Source organism: Eucyclogobius newberryi, unplaced genomic scaffold (genome assembly GCF_026437365.1).
Source record: "Eucyclogobius newberryi isolate DKJ021-1_F unplaced genomic scaffold, fEucNew1.0.hap1 SCAF_18, whole genome shotgun sequence".
NCBI classification, from domain to species: Eukaryota; Metazoa; Chordata; class Actinopteri; order Gobiiformes; family Gobiidae; genus Eucyclogobius; species Eucyclogobius newberryi.
This window is the reverse complement of record NW_027315812.1, coordinates 228722-251917: the sequence shown is the minus strand read 5'-3', so window position 1 is coordinate 251917 and position 23196 is coordinate 228722. Positions and strand designations below refer to the sequence as shown.

The 23196-nt window shown below is 43.7% G+C and overlaps 1 protein-coding gene across 1 annotated transcript in view; it reads right to left on the bottom strand.

Moving 5' to 3' along the window:
* The window catches only part of LOC140364903 (rho GTPase-activating protein 18-like), a 126271-nt gene that overhangs the window by 37387 nt on the left and 65688 nt on the right, over positions 1-23196 (bottom strand). Inside the window, exon 11 of the mRNA XM_072451283.1 lies at positions 22271-22311. Coding sequence (XP_072307384.1) covers positions 22271-22311 — 41 coding nt within the window. The remainder of the gene's footprint in view (positions 1-22270; positions 22312-23196) is intronic.

The window sequence follows — 23196 nt, the reverse complement described above, 5'->3', positions numbered from 1 at the left end:
TCATATTTTTACAGTGTAGAACTATCTGTCACATTTTTACAGTGTAGACCTATCAGTCAGGTTTTTACAGTGTAAAAATATCGCAGTCATGTTTCTACACTGTGGAACTATCGCTGTCATGTTTTTACAGTGTAGAACTATCCCAGCCAGGTTTTTACAGTGTAGAACTATCACAGCCAGGTTTTAACAGTGTAGAACTATCTGTCATGTTTTTACAGTGTAAAAATATCGCAGTCAGGTTTTTACAGTGTAGACCTATCGCAGCCAGGTTTTTACAGTGTACAATTATCGCAGTCATGTTTTTACAGTGTATAACAATCAAAGTCATGTTTTTACAGTGTAGAACTATCGCAGCCATTTTTTTACAGTGTAGAACCATCGCAGTCGTGTTTTTACAGTGTTGAACCATCTGTCATGTTTTACAGTTTAGAACTATCGCAGTCAGGTTTTTACAGTGTAGGACCATCAGTCATGTTTTTACAGTGTAGAAATATCGGCGTCACATTTTTACAGTGTAGAACTATCTGTCATATTTTTACAGTGTAGAACTATCGCAGTCATGTTTTTACAGTGTAGAACTATCAGTCAGGTTTTTACAGTGTAAAAATATCGCAGTCATGTTTCTACACTGTGGAACTATCGCTGTCATGTTTTTACAGTGTAGAACTATCGCAGCCAGGTTTTAACAGTGTAGAACTATCTGTCAGGTTTTTACAGTGTAGAACCATCAGTCATGTTTTTTACAGTTTAGAACTATCGCAGTCAGGTTTTTTACAGTTTAGAACTATCGCAGTCAGGTTTTTACAGTGTAAAAATATCGCAGTCATTTTTTTACAGTGTGGAACTATCGCAGCCAAGTTTTTACAGTGTAGAACTATCGTAGTCAGGTTTTTACAGTGTAGAACTATCGCAGTAAGGTTTTTACAGTGTAGAACTATCGCAGTCAGGTTTTTACAGTGTAGAACTATAAGTCAGGTTTTTACAGTGTAGAACTATCAGTCATGTTTTTACAGTGTAGAAATATCAGCGTCAGGTTTTTACAGTGTAGAAATATCAGTCAGGTTTTTACAGTGTAGAACTATCGCAGTCAGGTTTTTACAGTGTAGAACTATCTGTCATGTTTTTACAGTGTGGAACTATCGCAGTCAGGTTTTTACAGTGTAGACCTATTAGTCAGGTTTTTAGAGTGTAGAACTATCGTAGTCAGGTTTTTACAGTGTAGACCTATCAGTCAGGTTTTTACAGTGTAGAACTATCTGTCATGTTTTTACAGTGTAGAAATATCCCAGCCAGATTTTTACAGTGTAGAGCTATCGCAGTCATGTTTTTACAGTGTAGAACCATCTGTCAGGTTTTAACAGTGTAGAAAAATCAGAGTCATGTTTTTACAGTGTAGAACTATCGCAGTCAGGTTTTTACAGTGTAGAACTATCGCAGTCAGGTTTTTACAGTGTAGAACTATCGCAGTCATATTTTTACAGTTCAGAACTATCAGTCAAGTTTTTACAGTGTAGAAATATCGGCGTCAGGTTTTAACAGTGTAAAACTATTGCAGACAGGTTTTTACAGTGTAGACCTATCGCAGCCAGGTTTTTACAGTGTACAACTATCGCAGTCATGTTTTTACAGTGTATAACAATCAAAGTCATGTTTTTACAGTGTTGAACCATCTGTCAGGTTTTACAGTTTAGAACTATCGCAGTCAGGTTTTTAAAGTGTAGGACCATCAGTCATGTTTTTACAGTGTAGAAATATCGGCGTCATATTTTTACAGTGTAGAACTATCTGTCATGTTTTTACAGTGTAGACCTATCAGTCATATTTTTACAGTGTAGACCTATCAGTCAGGTTTTTACAGTGTAGAACTATCGCAGTCAGGTTTTTACAGTGTAGCACTATCGCAGTCAGGTTTTTACAGTGTAGAAATATCGCAGTCATGTTTTTACAGTGTAGAACTATCGCAGTCATGTTTTTACAGATAGAGCAATCGCAGTCATGTTTTTACAGTGTAGAACTATCGCAGTCAGGTTTTTACAGTGTAGACCTATCAGTCAGGTTTTTACAGTGTAGAACTATCGCAGTCGTGTTTTTACAGTGTTGAACCATCTGTCAGGTTTTACAGTTTAGAACTATCGCAGTCAGGTTTTTAAAGTGTAGGACCATCAGTCATGTTTTTACAGTGTAGAAATATCGGCGTCACATTTTTACAGTGTAGAACTATCTGTCATGTTTTTACAGTGTAGAAATATCTGTCAGGTTTTAACAGTGTAGAACTATCGCAGCCAGGTTTTTACAGTGTAGAAATATCGCAGCCAGGTTTTAACAGTGTAGAACTATCTGTCATGTTTTTACAGTGTAGAACTATCAGTCAGGTTTTTAAAGTGTAGAACTATCAGTCATGTTTTTACAGTGTAGAAATATCTGTCAGGTTTTAACAGTTTAGAACATTTGCAGTCAGGTTTTTACAGTGTAGAACTATCGCAGTCATGTTTTTACAGTGTAGACCTATCGGTCATGTTTTTACAGTGTAGACATATCATTCATATTTTTACAGTGTAGACCTATCGCAGTCATGTTTTTACAGTGTAGAAATATCGGCGTCAGGTTTTTACAGTGTAGAACTATCTGTCATGTTTTTACAGTGTAGAAATATCGCAGTCATGTTTTTACAGTGTGTAACTATTGCAGTCAGGTTTTTACAGTGTAGAACTATCGCAGTCAGGATTTTACAGTGTAGAACTATCAGTCATGTTTTTACAGTGTAGAAATATCTGTCAGGTTTTTACAGTGTAGAACTATCGCAGTCAGGTTTTTACAGTGTAGAACTATCGCAGTTATGTTTTTACAGTGTAGAATTATCGAAGTCCGGTTTTTACAGTGTAGAACTATCAGTCAGGTTTTTACAGTGTAGAACTATCAGTCATGTTTTTACAGTGTAGAAATATCAGCGTCAGGTTTTTACAGTGTAGAACTATCGCAGCCAGGTTTTTAAAGTGTAGGACCATCAGTCATGTTTTTACAGTGTAGAAATATCAACGTCATATTTTTACAGTGTAGAACTATCTGTCATATTTTTACAGTGTAGACCTATCAGTCAGGTTTTTACAGTGTAAAAATATCGCAGTCATGTTTCTACACTGTGGAACTATCGCTGTCATGTTTTTACAGTGTAGAACTATCCCAGCCAGGTTTTTACAGTGTAGAACTATCGCAGCCAGGTTTTAACAGTGTAGAACTATCTGTCATATTTTACAGTTTAGAACTATCACAGTCAGGTTTTTAAAGTGTAGGACCATCAGTCATGTTTTTACAGTGTAGAAATATCGGCGTCACATTTTTACAGTGTAGAACTATCTGTCATATTTTTACAGTGTAGACCTATCAGTCAGGTTTTTACAGTGTAGAACCATCAGTCATGTTTTTTACAGTTTAGAACTATCGCAGTCAGGTTTTTTACAGTTTAGAACTATCGCAGTCATGTTTTTACAGTGTAGAACTATCAGTCAGGTTTTTACAGTGTAGAACCATCAGTCATGTTTTTTACAGTTTAGAACTATCGCAGTCAGGTTTTTTACAGTTTAAAACTATCGCAGTCAGGTTTTTACAGTGTAAAAATATCGCAGTCATGTTTTTACAGTGTGGAACTATCGCAGTCAGGTTTTTACAGTGTAGACCTATTAGTCATGTTTTTACAGTGTAGAACTATCGCAGTCAGGTTTTTACAGTGTAGACCTATTAGTCATGTTTTTACAGTGTGGAACTATCGCAGTCAGGTTTTTACAGTGTAGACCTATCAGTCATATTTTTACAGTGTAGAACTATCAGTCAAGTTTTTACAGTGTAGAAATATCGGCGTCAGGTTTTAACAGTGTAAAACTATTGCAGACAGGTTTTTACAGTGTAGACCTATCGCAGCCAGGTTTTTACAGTGTACAACTATCGCAGTCATGTTTTTACAGTGTATAACAATCAAAGTCATGTTTTTACAGTGTTGAACCATCTGTCAGGTTTTACAGTTTAGAACTATCGCAGTCAGGTTTTTAAAGTGTAGGACCATCAGTCATGTTTTTACAGTGTAGAAATATCGGCGTCATATTTTTACAGTGTAGAACTATCTGTCATGTTTTTACAGTGTAGACCTATCAGTCATATTTTTACAGTGTAGACCTATCAGTCAGGTTTTTACAGTGTAGAACTATCGCAGTCAGGTTTTTACAGTGTAGCACTATCGCAGTCAGGTTTTTACAGGTAGAGCAATCGCAGTCATGTTTTTACAGTGTAGAACTATCGCAGTCAGGTTTTTACAGTGTAGACCTATCAGTCAGGTTTTTACAGTGTAGAACTATCGCAGTCGTGTTTTTACAGTGTTGAACCATCTGTCAGGTTTTACAGTTTAGAACTATCGCAGTCAGGTTTTTAAAGTGTAGGACCATCAGTCATGTTTTTACAGTGTAGAAATATCGGCGTCACATTTTTACAGTGTAGAACTATCTGTCATGTTTTTACAGTGTAGAAATATCTGTCAGGTTTTAACAGTGTAGACCTATCGCAGCCAGGTTTTTACAGTGTAGAAATATCGCAGCCAGGTTTTAACAGTGTAGAACTATCTGTCATGTTTTTACAGTGTAGAACTATCAGTCAGGTTTTTACAGTGTAGAACTATCAGTCAGGTTTTTACAGTGTAGAACTATCAGTCATGTTTTTACAGTGTAGAAATATCTGTCAGGTTTTAACAGTTTAGAACATTTGCAGTCAGGTTTTTACAGTGTAGAACTATCGCAGTCATGTTTTTACAGTGTAGACCTATCGGTCATGTTTTTACAGTGTAGACATATCATTCATATTTTTACAGTGTAGACCTATCGCAGTCATGTTTTTACAGTGTAGAAATATCGGCGTCAGGTTTTTACAGTGTAGAACTATCTGTCATGTTTTTACAGTGTAGAAATATCGCAGTCATGTTTTTACAGTGTGTAACTATTGCAGTCAGGTTTTTACAGTGTAGAACTATCGCAGTCAGGATTTTACAGTGTAGAACTATCAGTCATGTTTTTACAGTGTAGAAATATCTGTCAGGTTTTTACAGTGTAGAACTATCGCAGTCAGGTTTTTACAGTGTAGAACTATCGCAGTTATGTTTTTACAGTGTAGAATTATCGAAGTCCGGTTTTTACAGTGTAGAACTATCAGTCAGGTTTTTACAGTGTAGAACTATCAGTCATGTTTTTACAGTGTAGAACTATCGCAGTTATGTTTTTACAGTGTAGAATTATCGAAGTCCGGTTTTTACAGTGTAGAACTATCAGTCAGGTTTTTACAGTGTAGAACTATCAGTCATGTTTTTACAGTGTAGAAATATCAGCGTCAGGTTTTTACAGTGTAGAACTATCGCAGCCAGGTTTTTAAAGTGTAGGACCATCAGTCATGTTTTTACAGTGTAGAAATATCAACGTCATATTTTTACAGTGTAGAACTATCTGTCATATTTTTACAGTGTAGACCTATCAGTCAGGTTTTTACAGTGTAAAAATATCGCAGTCATGTTTCTACACTGTGGAACTATCGCTGTCATGTTTTTACAGTGTAGAACTATCCCAGCCAGGTTTTTACAGTGTAGAACTATCGCAGCCAGGTTTTAACAGTGTAGAACTATCTGTCATATTTTACAGTTTAGAACTATCGCAGTCAGGTTTTTAAAGTGTAGGACCATCAGTCATGTTTTTACAGTGTAGAAATATCGGCGTCACATTTTTACAGTGTAGAACTATCTGTTATATTTTTACAGTGTAGACCTATCAGTCAGGTTTTTACAGTGTAGAACCATCAGTCATGTTTTTTACAGTTTAGAACTATCGCAGTCAGGTTTTTTACAGTTTAGAACTATCGCAGTCATGTTTTTACAGTGTAGAACTATCAGTCAGGTTTTTACAGTGTAGAACCATCAGTCATGTTTTTTACAGTGTAGAACCATCAGTCATGTTTTTTACAGTTTAGAACTATCGCAGTCAGGTTTTTACAGTGTAAAAATATCGCAGTCATGTTTTTACAGTGTGGAACTATCGCAGTCAGGTTTTTACAGTGTAGACCTATTAGTCATGTTTTTACAGTGTAGAACTATCGCAGTCAGGTTTTTACAGTGTAGACCTATTAGTCATGTTTTTACAGTGTGGAACTATCGCAGTCAGGTTTTTACAGTGTAGACCTATCAGTCATATTTTTACAGTGTAGACCTATCAGTCAGGGTTTTACAGTGTAAAAATATCGCAGTCATGTTTCTACACTGTGGAACTATCGCTGTCATGTTTTTACAGTGTAGAACTATCGCAGCCAGGTTTTAACAGTGTAGAACTATCTGTCAGGTTTTTACAGTGTAGAACCATCAGTCATGTTTTTTACAGTTTAGAACTATCGCAGTCAGGTTTTTACAGTGTAAAAATATCGCAGTCAGGTTTTTACAGTGTAGAAATATCGCAGTCATTTTTTTACAGTGTGGAACTATCGCAGCCAAGTTTTTACAGTGTAGAACTATCGTAGTCAGGTTTTTACAGTGTAGAACTATCGCAGTAAGGTTTTTACAGTGTAGAACTATCGCAGTCAGGTTTTTACAGTGTAGAACTATAAGTCAGGTTTTTACAGTGTAGAACTATCAGTCAGGTTTTTACAGTGTAGAAATATCAGCGTCAGGTTTTTACAGTGTAGAAATATCAGTCAGGTTTTTACAGTGTAGAACTATCGCAGTCAGGTTTTTACAGTGTAGAACTATCTGTCATGTTTTTACAGTGTGGAACTATCGCAGTCAGGTTTTTACAGTGTAGACCTATTAGTCAGGTTTTTAGAGTGTAGACCTATCGTAGTCAGGTTTTTACAGTGTAGACCTATCAGTCAGGTTTTTACAGTGTAGAACTATCTGTCATGTTTTTACAGTGTAGAAATATCCCAGCCAGATTTTTACAGTGTAGAGCTATCGCAGTCATGTTTTTACAGTGTAGAACCATCTGTCAGGTTTTAACAGTGTAGAAAAATCAGAGTCATGTTTTTACAGTGTAGAACTATCGCAGTCAGGTTTTTACAGTGTAGAACTATCGCAGTCAAGTTTTTACAGTGTAGAAATATCGGCGTCAGGTTTTAACAGTGTAAAACTATTGCAGACAGGTTTTTACAGTGTAGACCTATCGCAGCCAGGTTTTTACAGTGTACAACTATCGCAGTCATGTTTTTACAGTGTATAACAATCAAAGTCATGTTTTTACAGTGTTGAACCATCTGTCATGTTTTACAGTTTAGAACTATCGCAGTCAGGTTTTTAAAGTGTAGGACCATCAGTCATGTTTTTACAGTGTAGAAATATCGGCGTCATATTTTTACAGTGTAGAACTATCTGTCATGTTTTTACAGTGTAGACCTATCAGTCATATTTTTACAGTGTAGACCTATCAGTCAGGTTTTTACAGTGTAGAACTATCGCAGTCAGGTTTTTACAGTGTAGCACTATCGCAGTCAGGTTTTTACAGTGTAGAAATATCGCAGTCATGTTTTTACAGTGTAGAACTATCGCAGTCAGGTTTTTACAGTGTAGACCTATCAGTCAGGTTTTTACAGTGTAGAGCAATCGCAGTCACGTTTTTACAGTGTAGAACAATCTGTCAGGTTTTAACAGTGTAGAAAAATCAGAGGCATGTTTTTACAGTGTAGAACTATTGCAGTCATTTTTTTACAGTGTAGAAATATCTGTCAGGTTTTAACAGTGTAGAACTATCGCAGCCAGGTTTTTACAGTGTAGAAATATCTGTCATGTTTTTACAGTGTAGAACTATCAGTCAGGTTTTTACAGTGTAGAACTATCAGTCATGTTTTTACAGTGTAGAAATATCAGCGTCAGGTTTTTACAGTGTAGAACTATCGCAGTCAGGTTTTTACAGTGTAGACCTATCAGTCATATTTTTACAGTGTAGACCTATCAGTCAGGGTTTTACAGTGTAAAAATATCGCAGTCATGTTTCTACACTGTGGAACTATCGCTGTCATGTTTTTACAGTGTAGAACTATCGCAGCCAGGTTTTAACAGTGTAGAACTATCTGTCAGGTTTTTACAGTGTAGAACCATCAGTCATGTTTTTTACAGTTTAGAACTATCGCAGTCAGGTTTTTACAGTGTAAAAATATCGCAGTCAGGTTTTTACAGTGTAGAAATATCGCAGTCATTTTTTTACAGTGTGGAACTATCGCAGCCAAGTTTTTACAGTGTAGAACTATCGTAGTCAGGTTTTTACAGTGTAGAACTATCGCAGTAAGGTTTTTACAGTGTAGAACTATCGCAGTCAGGTTTTTACAGTGTAGAACTATAAGTCAGGTTTTTACAGTGTAGAAATATCAGCGTCAGGTTTTTACAGTGTAGAAATATCAGTCAGGTTTTTACAGTGTAGAACTATCGCAGTCAGGTTTTTACAGTGTAGAACTATCTGTCATGTTTTTACAGTGTGGAACTATCGCAGTCAGGTTTTTACAGTGTAGACCTATTAGTCAGGTTTTTAGAGTGTAGAACTATCGTAGTCAGGTTTTTACAGTGTAGACCTATCAGTCAGGTTTTTACAGTGTAGAACTATCTGTCATGTTTTTACAGTGTAGAAATATCCCAGCCAGATTTTTACAGTGTAGAGCTATCGCAGTCATGTTTTTACAGTGTAGAACCATCTGTCAGGTTTTTACAGTGTAGAACTATCGCAGTCAAGTTTTTACAGTGTAGAAATATCGGCGTCAGGTTTTAACAGTGTAAAACTATTGCAGACAGGTTTTTACAGTGTAGACCTATCGCAGCCAGGTTTTTACAGTGTACAACTATCGCAGTCATGTTTTTACAGTGTATAACAATCAAAGTCATGTTTTTACAGTGTTGAACCATCTGTCATGTTTTACAGTTTAGAACTATCGCAGTCAGGTTTTTAAAGTGTAGGACCATCAGACATGTTTTTACAGTGTAGAAATATCGGCGTCATATTTTTACAGTGTAGAACTATCTGTCATGTTTTTACAGTGTAGACCTATCAGTCATATTTTTACAGTGTAGACCTATCAGTCAGGTTTTTACAGTGTAGAACTATCGCAGTCAGGTTTTTACAGTGTAGCACTATCGCAGTCAGGTTTTTACAGTGTAGAAATATCGCAGTCATGTTTTTACAGTGTAGAACTATCGCAGTCAGGTTTTTACAGTGTAGACCTATCAGTCAGGTTTTTACAGTGTAGAGCAATCGCAGTCACGTTTTTACAGTGTAGAACAATCTGTCAGGTTTTAACAGTGTAGAAAAATCAGAGGCATGTTTTTACAGTGTAGAACTATCGCAGTCATTTTTTTACAGTGTAGAACTATCGCAGTCGTGTTTTTACAGTGTTGAACCATCTGTCAGGTTTTACAGTTTAGAACTATCGCAGTCAGGTTTTTAAAGTGTAGGACCATCAGTCATGTTTTTACAGTGTAGAAATATCGGCGTCACATTTTTACAGTGTAGAACTATCTGTCATGTTTTTACAGTGTAGAAATATCTGTCAGGTTTTAACAGTGTAGAACTATCGCAGCCAGGTTTTTACAGTGTAGAAATATCTGTCATGTTTTTACAGTGTAGAACTATCAGTCAGGTTTTTACAGTGTAGAACTATCAGTCATGTTTTTACAGTGTAGAAATATCTGTCAGGTTTTAACAGTTTAGAACATTTGCAGTCAGGTTTTTACAGTGTAGAACTATCGCAGTCATGTTTTTACAGTGTAGACCTATCGGTCATGTTTTTACAGTGTAGACATATCATTCATATTTTTACAGTGTAGACCTATCGCAGTCATGTTTTTACAGTGTAGAAATATCGGCGTCAGGTTTTTACAGTGTAGAACTATCTGTCATGTTTTTACAGTGTAGAAATATCGCAGTCATGTTTTTACAGTGTGTAACTATTGCAGTCAGGTTTTTACAGTGTAGAACTATCGCAGTCAGGATTTTACAGTGTAGAACTATCAGTCATGTTTTTACAGTGTAGAAATATCTGTCAGGTTTTAACAGTGTAGAACTATCACAGCCAAGTTTTTACAGTGTAGAGCTATCGCAGTCAGGTTTTTACAGTGTAGACCTATCAGTCAGGTTTTTACAGTGTAGAACTATCGCAGTCATGTTTTTACAGTGTAGAACTATCGCAGTCAGGATTTTACAGTGTAGAACTATCAGTCATGTTTTTACAGTGTAGAAATATCTGTCAGGTTTTAACAGTGTAGAACTATCGCAGCCAAGTTTTTACAGTGTAGAGCTATCGCAGTCAGGTTTTTACAGTGTAGACCTATCAGTCATGTTTTTACAGTGTAGAAATATCGGCGTCATATTTTTACAGTGTAGAACTATCAGTCATGTTTCTACACTGTGGAACTATCGCTGTCATGTTTTTACAGTGTAATAGAAGTCAACAAAAGTAACACTAAATTCCTTTTCAGCACTGTAGCTAGGCTAACAAACTGTCACAGTGCAGTAGAGCCCTCAATCCCAGCTACACTTAGCTCTGATGATTTCCTCCTATTTTTTAATAATAAAATAAAAACAATCAGAGATAAATTAGATGAAATTACCCCCGCTATTAGCCCTGAACTAGCCCAAGCTGTAAATCTAACGTCCCATATAAATCCACCTGTAAACTTAGAAAGGTTCACAGCTGTTGATCAAGCAGAGATAACTTCAGCCATTATGTCCTCTAAAAGCTCCACTTGTGTCCTAGACCCCATTCCAAGCTCCTCAAAGACATTCTTCCCCTAATTATAGACCCTATTCTTAATATAATAAATACTTCACTAGAAAGTGGCTATGTTCCACAGTCCTTCAAACATGCAGTCATTAAACCTCTTCTGAAAAAGCCTAATCTAGATCCCGACCTATTGGTAAACTACAGACCTATTTCAAATCTTCCCTTCGTCTCTAAAATCCTTGAAAAAGTTGTAGTAAAACAGCTTTGTCGCCACCTGCAGGACAATAACTTATTTGAAGTTTTCCAGTCAGGGTTCAGAGCCCACCACAGCACTGAAACTGCACTAGTTAAAGTCACAAATGATTTGTTATTAGCCGCTGACGATGGACTGGTCTCAATCCTGGTTCTGTTGGACCTCAGCGCAGCGTTTGACACCATCGACCACAACATTCTACTGCAGAGGTTAGAATGTGATGTAGGTGTTGGAGGAACAGCCCTCAGCTGGTTTAAATCCTATCTATCTGATAGGTTCCAATTTGTTAATGTAAACCAGAGCTCCTCACCAAGCTCTAAAGTAATTTACGGTGTGCCACAGGGTTCGGTACTCGGTCCAATTCTGTTTACTCTTTATATGCTGCCATTAGGCAACATTATCAGAAAGCATGACATTAACTTCCACTGCTATGCAGACGACACTCAGCTGTATTTATCAATGAAACCTGATCAGAGCGATCAAGTAGACAGACTTAGTACTTGTGTGAAGGAGATAAAAACCTGGATGACACTAAACTACCTGCTTCTTAACCCTGAAAAAACCGAGGTCATTGTGCTTGGCCCTAAGCATCTACGAGACTCTCTATCTGAGCAGATAGTCACACTGGACAATGTCAGTGTAGCCTCCAGTTCTACTGTAAGAAACCTTGGAGTCTTATTTGACCAGGAGCTCTCATTTAAAGCTCATATAAATCAAGCTTGTAAAACAGCCTATTTCCATTTGTGCAACAAGAGCCAAAATCAGAAGAATCCTGCCTAAAAGTGATGCCGAAAAACTTATCCATGCATTTGTAACGACTAGATTAGACTACTGTAACTCCCTGCTTGCAGCGTGTCCTAAAAGCTCCATAAAAAGCTTTCAACTGGTTCAAAATGCAGCAGCAAGATTACTAACAGGAACAAAAAGAAGAGAGCACATTACGCCGGTGCTGAAGTCTCTTCACTGGCTCCCGTCGAGTCCAGAATCAAATTCAAAATTCTACTCTTGACCTACAAAGCCATAAATGACATGGCCCCATCCTACCTCAAAGATGCTATAGAACCATATCATCCAAACAGAGCTCTTCGCTCTCAGAATGCCGGCCTTCTGGTGGTGCCAAGAGTCTCTAAAAGTACTGTAGGAGGTAGAGCGTTTAGCTACCAAGCCCCTGTGTTATGGAATCAGCTCCCGACCCATGTTAAATATGCTGACACAGTCTCTTCATTTAAGTCCAGGCTTAAAACGTTCCTCTTCGAAATCGCTTATGGTCAGAGTAGTTAGGAACAGAAAGATAAACCCACAGCTTCAGCTACGCTGCCCTAGGAGTAACTGTGCTGGGGGAAGTATGACAGCTTGAGCACTGTCCTCTTCTTCTGACTACTTATGCTATCAAACAATATTTATTTTTTAATTCCACTTGCAAACTGTTCACCGCCTTCTTTTTCTTTCTCTCACTCCTGAGGACCTGTGGACCCAGATGTCCCTCTCCTGGTGAAGTGGTCCCTGCCCCATGTGGACGGTCCCTCTTCTGCCTGAAGAGTGGGTCCAGCTCGACTCAGACGGTCCCTCATCTGCCTGAGGAGTGGGTCCAGTTCGCCTCAGACGGTCCCTCATCTGCCTGAAGAGTGGGTCCTGCTCGACTCCGACGGTCCCTCATCTGCCTGAAGAGTGGGTCCAGTTCGCCTCAGACGGTCCCTCTTCTGCCTGAAGAGTGGGTCCAGCTCCAGTCTCCTCGTGTCCGTCTGTCCGTCTGTGAGAGTCGGATCTCTCCTTCACTGGAACTCCTCCAGGTTTCTACGCTTTTTTCCCAAAGAGGTTTTTTTTTGTAGTTTTTCCTGGCCGAGAAGGAGAGTCTAAGGACAGAGGACCCTGGGACATCGTCCCTCGCCACCACAGACATTGTCTGACTTCATCGCCACCACAGACATTGTTGATTCATTTCTCCCTGTGGCCCTCAGAGGCAACTGTTGTTGTGATTTTGGGCCTTACAAAAATAAATTGATTTGATTTGATTTGATAAAAATATCGCAGTCAGGTTTTTACAGTGTACAATTATCGCAGTCATGTTTTTACAGTGTAGAACTATCAGTCATGTTTTTACAGTGTAGACCTATCAGTCATATTTTTACAGTGTAGAACTATCAGTCATGTTTTTACAGTGTAGAAATATCGCAGTCATGTTTTTACAGTGTAGAACCATCAGTCATGTTTTTACAGTGTATAACAATCAAAGTCATGTTTTTAAAGTGTAGAACTATCGCAGTCATTTTTTTACAGTGTAGAAATATCGCAGTCAGGTTTTTACAGTGTAAAAATATCGCAGTCATGTTTTTACAGTGTGGAACTATCTGTCATGTTTTTACAGTGTAGAACTATCGCAGTCAGGTTTTTACAGTGTAGAAATATCCCAGCCAGATTTTTACAGTGTAGAGCAATCACAGTCATGTTTTTACAGTGTAGAACCATCTGTCAGGTTTTAACAGTGTAGAAAAATCAGAGTCATGTTTTTACAGTGTAGAACTATCGAAGTCAGGTTTTTACAGTGTAGAACTATCAGTCCGGTTTTTACAGTGTAGAACTATCAGTCATGTTTTTACAGTGTAGACCTATCAGTCATATTTTTACAGTGTAGAACTATCAGTCATGTTTTTACAGTGTAGAAATATCGCAGTCATGTTTTTACAGTGTAGAACCATCAGTCATGTTTTTACAGTGTAAAAATATCGCAGTCAGGTTTTTAGAGTGTAGAGCTATCGTAGAGCTATCGTAGTCATGTTTTTACAGTGTAGAACTATCTGTAATGTTTTTACAGTGTAGAACCATCAGTCATGTTTTTACAGTTTAGAACTATCACAGTCAGGTTTTTACAGTGTAGAACCATCTGTCATGTTTTTACAGTGTAGAAATATCGGCGTCAGGTTTTTACAGTGTAGAACTATAAGTCAGGTTTTTACAGTGTAGAACTATCGCAGTCATGTTTTTACAGTGTAGAACTATCGCAGTCATGTTTTTACAGTGTAGAACCATCGCAGTCAGGTTTTTACAGTGTAGAAATATCCCATCCAGATTTTTACAGTGTAGAACTATCGCAGTCATTTTTTTACAGTGTAGAACCATCGCAGTCAGGTTTTTACAGTGTAGAAATATCCCATCCAGATTTTTACAGTGTAGAACTATCAGTCAGGTTTTTACAGTGTAGAACCATCAGTCATGTTTTTTACAGTGTAAAAATATCGCAGTCAGGTTTTTACAGTTTAGAACTATCAGTCATGTTTTTACAGTGTTGAACGACCCTCATCCAGACCCAGACCCTGACCTTGACCTTGACCCTGACCCTGACCCTGACCCTGACCCTGACCCAGACCCTGACCCTGACCCTGACCCTGACCCAGACCCAGACCCTGACCCTGACCCAGACCCTGACCTTGACCCTAACCCTGACCCAGACCCTGACCCAGACCCTGACCCTGACCTTGACCCTGACCCAGACCCAGACCCTGACCTTGACCCTGACCCTGACCTTGACCCTGACCCAGACCCAGACCCTGACCCTGACCCAGACCCTGACCCGTACCTTGACCCTGACCCAGACCCAGACCCTGACTCTGACCCTGACCTTGACCCTGACCTTGACCCAGACCCTGACCCTGACCCAGACCTTGACCCTGACCCGGACCCTGACCCTGACCCAGACCTTGACCTTGACCCTGACCCTGACCCTGACCCTGACCCGGCCCCTGACCCTAACTGTCACAAATGAGGCGCTCTTCTGTTCCTGGCCCTGGGGGGCTAGTCTTAGCCTTGCTAGCACTGCTAACGGGTGAGTACCTATTATTCCCCCGGAACCTTCTTCTCTATGAAGGGCAGAACTGTGCTAATACTAGCGCAGGCTATTAGCATAATGTATGTTTTACAGCATCAAACCCTAAACCGAGACAGAGTGTTACCAGGGCGACAGTGTTACCAGGGCGACAGAGTGTTACCGGGGCGACAGTGTTACCAGGGCGACAGTGTTACCAGGGCGACAGAGTGTTACCGGGGCGACAGAGTGTTACCGGGGCGACAGAGTGTTACCAGGGCAACAGTGTTACCAGGGCAACAGAGTGTTACCAGGGCGACAGAGTGTTACCAGGGCGACAGTGTTACCAGGGCGACAGAGTGTTACCAGGGCGACAGAGTGTTACCAGGGCGACAGTGTTACCAGGGCAACAGTGTTACCAGGGCGACAGAGTGTTACCGGGGCGACAGAGTGTTACCAGGGAGACAGTGTTACCAGGGCGACAGTGTTACCAGGGCGACAGAGTGTTACCGGGGCGACAGAGTGTTACCAGGGAGACAGTGTTACCAGGGCGACAGTGTTACCAGGGCGACAGAGTGTTACCGGGGCGACAGAGTGTTACCAGGGAGACAGTGTTACCAGGGCGACAGAGTGTTACCAGGGCGACAGAGTGTTACCAGGGCGACAGTGTTACCAGGGCGACAGAGTGTTACCAGGGCGACAGAGTGTTACCAGGGCGACAGTGTTACCAGGGCGACAGAGTGTTACCGGGGCGACAGAGTGTTACCAGGGAGACAGTGTTACCAGGGCGACAGAGTGTTACCAGGGCGACAGTGTTACCAGGGCAACAGTGTTACCAGGGCGACAGAGTGTTACCGGGGCGACAGAGTGTTACCAGGGAGACAGTGTTACCAGGGCGACAGAGTGTTACCAGGGCGACAGTGTTACCAGGGCGACAGAGTGTTACCAGGGCGACAGAGTGTTACCAGGGCGACAGAGTGTTACCAGGGAGACAGAGTGTTACCGGGGCGACAGAGTGCTACCAGGGAGACAGTGTTACCAGGGCGACAGAGTGTTACCAGGGCGACAGTGTTACCAGGGAGACAGTGTTACCAGGGCGACAGAGTGTTACCAGGGAGACAGAGTGTTACCGGGGCGACAGAGTGTTACCAGGGAGACAGAGTGTTACCGGGGCGACAGAGTGTTACCAGGGAGACAGTGTTACCAGGGCAACAGTGTTACCAGGGCAACAGAGTGTTACCAGGGCGACAGTGTTACCAAGGCGACAGAGTGTTACCAGGGCGACAGTGTTACCAGGGCGACAGAGTGTTACCAGGGCGACAGTGTTACCAGGGCGACAGAGTGTTACCAGGGCGACAGTGTTACCAGGGCGACAGTGTTACCAGGGCGACAGTGTTACCAGGGCGACAGAGTGTTACCGGGGCGACAGAGTGTTACCAGGGCGACAGTGTTACCAGGGCAACAGTGTTACCAGGGCGACAGAGTGTTACCGGGGCGACAGAGTGTTACCAGGGAGACAGTGTTACCAGGGCGACAGAGTGTTACCAGGGCGACAGAGTGTTACCAGGGCGACAGTGTTACCAGGGCAACAGTGTTACCAGGGAGACAGAGTGTTACCGGGGCGACAGAGTGTTACCAGGGAGACAGTGTTACCAGGGCGACAGAGTGTTACCAGGGCGACAGTGTTACCAGGGCAACAGAGTGTTACCAGGGCAACAGAGTGTTACCAGGGCGACAGTGTTACCAGGGCGACAGAGTGTTACCAGGGCGACAGTGTTACCAGGGCGACAGAGTGTTACCAGGGCGACAGTGTTACCGGGGCGACAGTGTTACCGGGGCGACAGTGTTACCAGGGCGACAGTGTTACCAGGGCGACAGAGTGAGTGACACCCAAGGAAAGCAGAGTAGACAGAGGTCCCGCCAAGTCATGATTCACCCAGGAGGTAACGAAGCCTGGAGGTAATGAAGCCTGAAGGTAACGAAGCCTGAAGGTAATGAAGCCTGAAGGTAACGAAGCCTGAAGGTAACGAAGCCTGGAGGTAACGAAGCCTGAAGGTAACGAAGCCTGAAGGTAATGAAGCCTGAAGGTAACGAAGCCTGAAGGTAACGAAGCCTGGAGGTAACGAAGCCTGAAGGTAACGAAGCCTGAAGGTAATGAAGCCTGAAGGTAACGAAGCCTGGAGGTAACGAAGCCTGGAGGTAACGAAGCCTGGAGGTAACGAAGCCTGAAGGTAACGAAGCCTGAAGGTAACGAAGCCTGGAGGTAATGAAGCCTGAAGGTAACGAAGCCTGAAGGTAACGAAGCCCGGAAGTAACGAAGCCTGGAGGTAACGAAGCCTGGAGGTAACGAAGCCTGAAGGTAACGAAGCCTGAAGGTAACGAAGCCCGGAAGTAACGAAGCCTGGAGGTAACGAAGCCTTGAAGGTAACGAAGCCTGGAGGTAACGAAGCCTGGAGGTAACGAAGCCTGAAGGTAACGAAGCCCGGAAGTAACGAAGCCTGAAGGTAACGAAGCCCGGAAGTAACGAAGCCTGGAGGTAACGAAGCCTGGAGGTAACGAAGCCTGAAGGTAACGAAGCCCGGAAGTAACGAAGCCTGGAGGTAACGAAGCCTTGAAGGTAACGAAGCCTGGAGGTAACGAAGCCTGGAGGTAACGAAGCCTGAAGGTAACGAAGCCTGAAGGTAATGAAGCCTGAAGGTAACGAAGCCTGAAGGTAACGAAGCCTGGAGGTAATGAAGCCTGAAGGTAACGAAGCCTGAAGGTAACGAAGCCCGGAAGTAACGAAGCCTGGAGGTAACGAAGCCTGGAGGTAACGAAGCCTGAAGGTAACGAAGCCTGAAGGTAACGAAGCCTGGAGGTAATGAAGCCTGAAGGTAACGAAGCCTGAAGGTAACGAAGCCCGGAAGTAACGAAGCCTGGAGGTAACGAAGCCTGGAGGTAACGAAGCCTGAAGGTAACGAAGCCTGAAGGTAACGAAGCCCGGAAGTAACGAAGCCTGGAGGTAACGAAGCCTTGAAGGTAACGAAGCCTGGAGGTAACGAAGCCTGGAGGTAACGAAGCCTGAAGGTAACGAAGCCTGAAGGTAATGAAGCCTGAAGGTAACGAAGCCTGAAGGTAACGAAGCCTGGAGGTAATGAAGCCTGAAGGTAACGAAGCCTGAAGGTAACGAAGCCCGGAAGTAACGAAGCCTGGAGGTAACGAAGCCTGGAGGTAACGAAGCCTGAAGGTAACGAAGCCTGAAGGTAACGAAGCCTGGAGGTAATGAAGCCTGAAGGTAACGAAGCCTGAAGGTAACGAAGCCCGGAAGTAACGAAGCCTGGAGGTAACGAAGCCTGGAGGTAACGAAGCCTGAAGGTAACGAAGCCTGAAGGTAACGAAGCCCGGAAGTAACGAAGCCTGGAGGTAACGAAGCCTTGAAGGTAACGAAGCCTGGAGGTAACGAAGCCTGGAGGTAACGAAGCCTGAAGGTAACGAAGCCCGGAAGTAACGAAGCCTGAAGGTAACGAAGCCCGGAAGTAACGAAGCCTGGAGGTAACGAAGCCTGGAGGTAACGAAGCCTGAAGGTAACGAAGCCCGGAAGTAACGAAGCCTGGAGGTAACGAAGCCTTGAAGGTAACGAAGCCTGGAGGTAACGAAGCCTGGAGGTAACGAAGCCTGAAGGTAACGAAGCCTGAAGGTAATGAAGCCTGAAGGTAACGAAGCCTGAAGGTAACGAAGCCTGGAGGTAATGAAGCCTGAAGGTAACGAAGCCTGAAGGTAACGAAGCCCGGAAGTAACGAAGCCTGGAGGTAACGAAGCCTGGAGGTAACGAAGCCTGAAGGTAACGAAGCCTGAAGGTAACGAAGCCTGGAGGTAATGAAGCCTGAAGGTAACGAAGCCTGAAGGTAACGAAGCCCGGAAGTAACGAAGCCTGGAGGTAACGAAGCCTGGAGGTAACGAAGCCTGAAGGTAACGAAGCCTGAAGGTAACGAAGCCCGGAAGTAACGAAGCCTGGAGGTAACGAAGCCTTGAAGGTAACGAAGCCTGGAGGTAACGAAGCCTGGAGGTAACGAAGCCTGAAGGTAACGAAGCCCGGAAGTAACGAAGCCTGAAGGTAACGAAGCCCGGAAGTAACGAAGCCTGGAGGTAACGAAGCCTGGAGGTAACGAAGCCTTGAAGGTAACGAAGCCCGGAGGTAACGAAGCCTGGAGGTAACGAAGCCTGAAGGTAACGAAGCCCGGAAGTAACGAAGCCTGGAGGTAACGAAGCCTGGAGGTAACGAAGCCTTGAAGGTAACGAAGCCTGGAGGTAACGAAGCCTGGAGGTAACGAAGCCTGAAGGTAACGAAGCCCGGAAGTAACGAAGCCTGGAGGTAACGAAGCCTGGAGGTAACGAAGCCTGAAGGTAACGAAGCCTGAAGGTAACGAAGCCTGGAGGTAATGAAGCCTGAAGGTAACGAAGCCTGAAGGTAACGAAGCCCGGAAGTAACGAAGCCTGGAGGTAACGAAGCCTGGAGGTAACGAAGCCTGAAGGTAACGAAGCCTGAAGGTAACGAAGCCCGGAAGTAACGAAGCCTGGAGGTAACGAAGCCTTGAAGGTAACGAAGCCTGGAGGTAACGAAGCCTGGAGGTAACGAAGCCTGAAGGTAACGAAGCCCGGAAGTAACGAAGCCTGAAGGTAACGAAGCCCGGAAGTAACGAAGCCTGGAGGTAACGAAGCCTGGAGGTAACGAAGCCTGAAGGTAACGAAGCCCGGAAGTAACGAAGCCTGGAGGTAACGAAGCCTGGAGGTAACGAAGCCTTGAAGGTAACGAAGCCTGGAGGTAACGTAGCCTGGAGGTAACGAAGCCTGAAGGTAACGAAGCCCGGAAGTAACGAAGCCTGAAGGTAACGAAGCCCGGAAGTAACGAAGCCTGGAGGTAACGAAGCCTGGAGGTAACGAAGCCTGAAGGTAACGAAGCCCGGAAGTAACGAAGCCTGGAGGTAACGAAGCCTTGAAGGTAACGAAGCCTGGAGGTAACGAAGCCTGGAGGTAACGAAGCCTGAAGGTAACGAAGCCCGGAAGTAATGAAGCTCGGAGGTAACGAAGCCTGGAGGTAACGAAGCCTGGAGGTAACGAAGCCTGAAGGTAACGAAGCCCGGAAGTAACGAAGCCTGGAGGTAACGAAGCCTGGAGGTAACGAAGCCTGAAGGTAACGAAGCCCGGAAGTAACGAAGCCTGGAGGTAACGAAGCCTTGAAGGTAACGAAGCCTGGAGGTAACGAAGCCTGGAGGTAACGAAGCCTGAAGGTAACGAAGCCCGGAAGTAACGAAGCCTGGAGGTAACGAAGCCTTGAAGGTAACGAAGCCTTGAGGTAACGAAGCCTGGAGGTAACGAAGCCTGAAGGTAACGAAGCCCGGAAGTAACGAAGCCTGAAGGTAACGAAGCCCGGAAGTAACGAAGCCTGGAGGTAACGAAGCCTGGAGGTAACGAAGCCTTGAAGGTAACGAAGCCTGGAGGTAACGAAGCCTGGAGGTAACGAAGCCTGAAGGTAACGAAGCCCGGAAGTAACGAAGCCTGAAGGTAACGAAGCCCGGAAGTAACGAAGCCTGGAGGTAACGAAGCCTGGAGGTAACGAAGCCTGAAGGTAACGAAGCCCGGAAGTAACGAAGCCTGGAGGTAACGAAGCCTTGAAGGTAACGAAGCCTGGAGGTAACGAAGCCTGGAGGTAACGAAGCCTGAAGGTAACGAAGCCCGGAAGTAATGAAGCTCGGAGGTAACGAAGCCTGGAGGTAACGAAGCCTGGAGGTAACGAAGCCTGAAGGTAACGAAGCCCGGAAGTAACGAAGCCTGGAGGTAACGAAGCCTGGAGGTAACGAAGCCTGAAGGTAACGAAGCCCGGAAGTAACGAAGCCTGGAGGTAACGAAGCCTTGAAGGTAACGAAGCCTGGAGGTAACGAAGCCTGGAGGTAACGAAGCCCGGAAGTAATGAAGCTCGGAGGTAACGAAGCCTTGAGGTAACGAAGCCTGGAGGTAACGAAGCCTTGAGGTAACGAAGCCTGGAGGTAACGAAACTCGGAGGTAACGAAGCCCGGAGGTAACGAAGCCCGGAGGTAACGAAGCCTGGAGGTAACGAAACTCGGAGGTAACGAAGCCCGGAGGTAACGAAGCCCGGAGGTAACGAAGCTCGGAGGTAACGAAACTCGGAGGTAACGAAGCCCGGAGGTAACGAAGCTCGGAGGTAACGAAGCCTGGAGGTAACGAAGCCCGGAGGTAACGAAGCCCGGAGGTAACGAAGCTCGGAGGTAACGAAGCTCGGAGGTAACGAAACTCGGAGGTAACGATGCCTGGAGGTAACGAAACTCGGAGGTAACGAAGCCCGGAGGTAACGAAGCTCGGAGGTAACGAAGCTCGGAGGTAACGAAGCCCGGAGGTAACGAAGCCCGGAGGTAACGAAGCTCAGAGGTAACGAAGCCTGGAGGTAACGAAGCCCGGAGGTAACGAAGCCCGGAGGTAACGAAGCCTGAAGGTAACGAAGCCCGGAAGTAATGAAGCTCGGAGGTAACGAAGCCTGGAGGTAACGAAGCCTGGAGGTAACGAAGCCTGAAGGTAACGAAGCCCGGAAGTAACGAAGCCTGGAGGTAACGAAGCCTGGAGGTAACGAAGCCTGAAGGTAACGAAGCCCGGAAGTAACGAAGCCTGGAGGTAACGAAGCCTTGAAGGTAACGAAGCCTGGAGGTAACGAAGCCTGGAGGTAACGAAGCCCGGAAGTAATGAAGCTCGGAGGTAACGAAGCCTTGAGGTAACGAAGCCTGGAGGTAACGAAGCCTTGAGGTAACGAAGCCTGGAGGTAACGAAACTCGGAGGTAACGAAGCCCGGAGGTAACGAAGCCCGGAGGTAACGAAGCCTGGAGGTAACGAAACTCGGAGGTAACGAAGCCCGGAGGTAACGAAGCCCGGAGGTAACGAAGCTCGGAGGTAACGAAACTCGGAGGTAACGAAGCCCGGAGGTAACGAAGCTCGGAGGTAACGAAGCCTGGAGGTAACGAAGCCCGGAGGTAACGAAGCCCGGAGGTAACGAAGCTCGGAGGTAACGAAGCTCGGAGGTAACGAAACTCGGAGGTAACGATGCCTGGAGGTAACGAAACTCGGAGGTAACGAAGCCCGGAGGTAACGAAGCTCGGAGGTAACGAAGCTCAGAGGTAACGAAGCTCGGAGGTAACGAAGCCCGGAGGTAACGAAGCCCGGAGGTAACGAAGCTCGGAGGTAACGAAGCTCAGAGGTAACGAAGCCTGGAGGTAACGAAGCCCGGAGGTAACGAAGCCCGGAGGTAACGAAGCCTGGAGGTAACGAGTATAATTATGTGTGAATGAAGTCGATGTCAGAATAAAAACACTGAATAATCTGAATTTAAGTTTAATTACATTTTCACTTCAGTTCAAAGTCATTGTTCTTCAAGTTTCAGGGAAAAATGTATCAGACAAATGTCTTAAATCTGAAGGTCACAAAGGTCACGAGTCTTTTGTCTTTTGTCTAGTGATTCTCACCGATGTTTCCTCCGACCTCATAAAGCCTTAGCGCCGTTCCACTGAAACAAAAGAACCGTCAAAAACAGTTAGTATAATAATAATAATAAATATAGCCGCAAGCGGCAATGATCGGCCCTCGCCACGCCGCCGCCGCCACACCGCAAGAGGAGGGGGCGTGGCTAACGCGCCCCAATTGTCCTTTTATTACGCCTACTGCTGAATCTGTGACGCTGTCACATCTTCTCCCCTTTGTTTTACATCAAAAAGACATTTTATTTTGAATTCTTGGCAAAATGTGCGGCTCTGCCGCACAGACACCGTGACTCTTTGAATAAAATTTTGATACATTTTGATGGTCCTGAAGATGAGTCTCACCACATTTCATCAGGTTCATATGTCGAACGCCCTGAGGGGGAGGAGTCAACGCCCTGAGGGGGAGGAGTTCGTTAAAAGTATAAAGTGTAAACATGTTCTGGTGATTTCCACATTGGAATACCATGGGAGGTTTCAGTCATTGCTACGGCAACGCCATAACAATTATGACATGAGTCATTGACTTTTTTTTAAGGGGGCTAAAATTGAGTTTTGTGTAAAATTTCATAAAATTTCGCAAAACTAAACATTTAACCTCCATATAAACTCTGTAGGGGGCGCTGTGGCGCCAAATTAATTAATTTCACTTCAAGTAGGTTTAGGGCAAAGAGTTTAACAACTGATTCTAATTTGACGCAATTCAGACTTTATCTGCGCAAACGGCAGAAATGTTAAATTTGGAAGATTTCTGAAATTCGAGCTACAGTTTGCGGCTTCGCCCAAACCCACAGAAACTGTGACAGGGTCAAAGTCATTTAAATAACTTTTGATGTCCCACTCCTCAGTAGCATTTTCACACAATTTCAGCTTTTTAGAGACAACGCCCTGAGAGGAGTTCATAAAAGTACCAC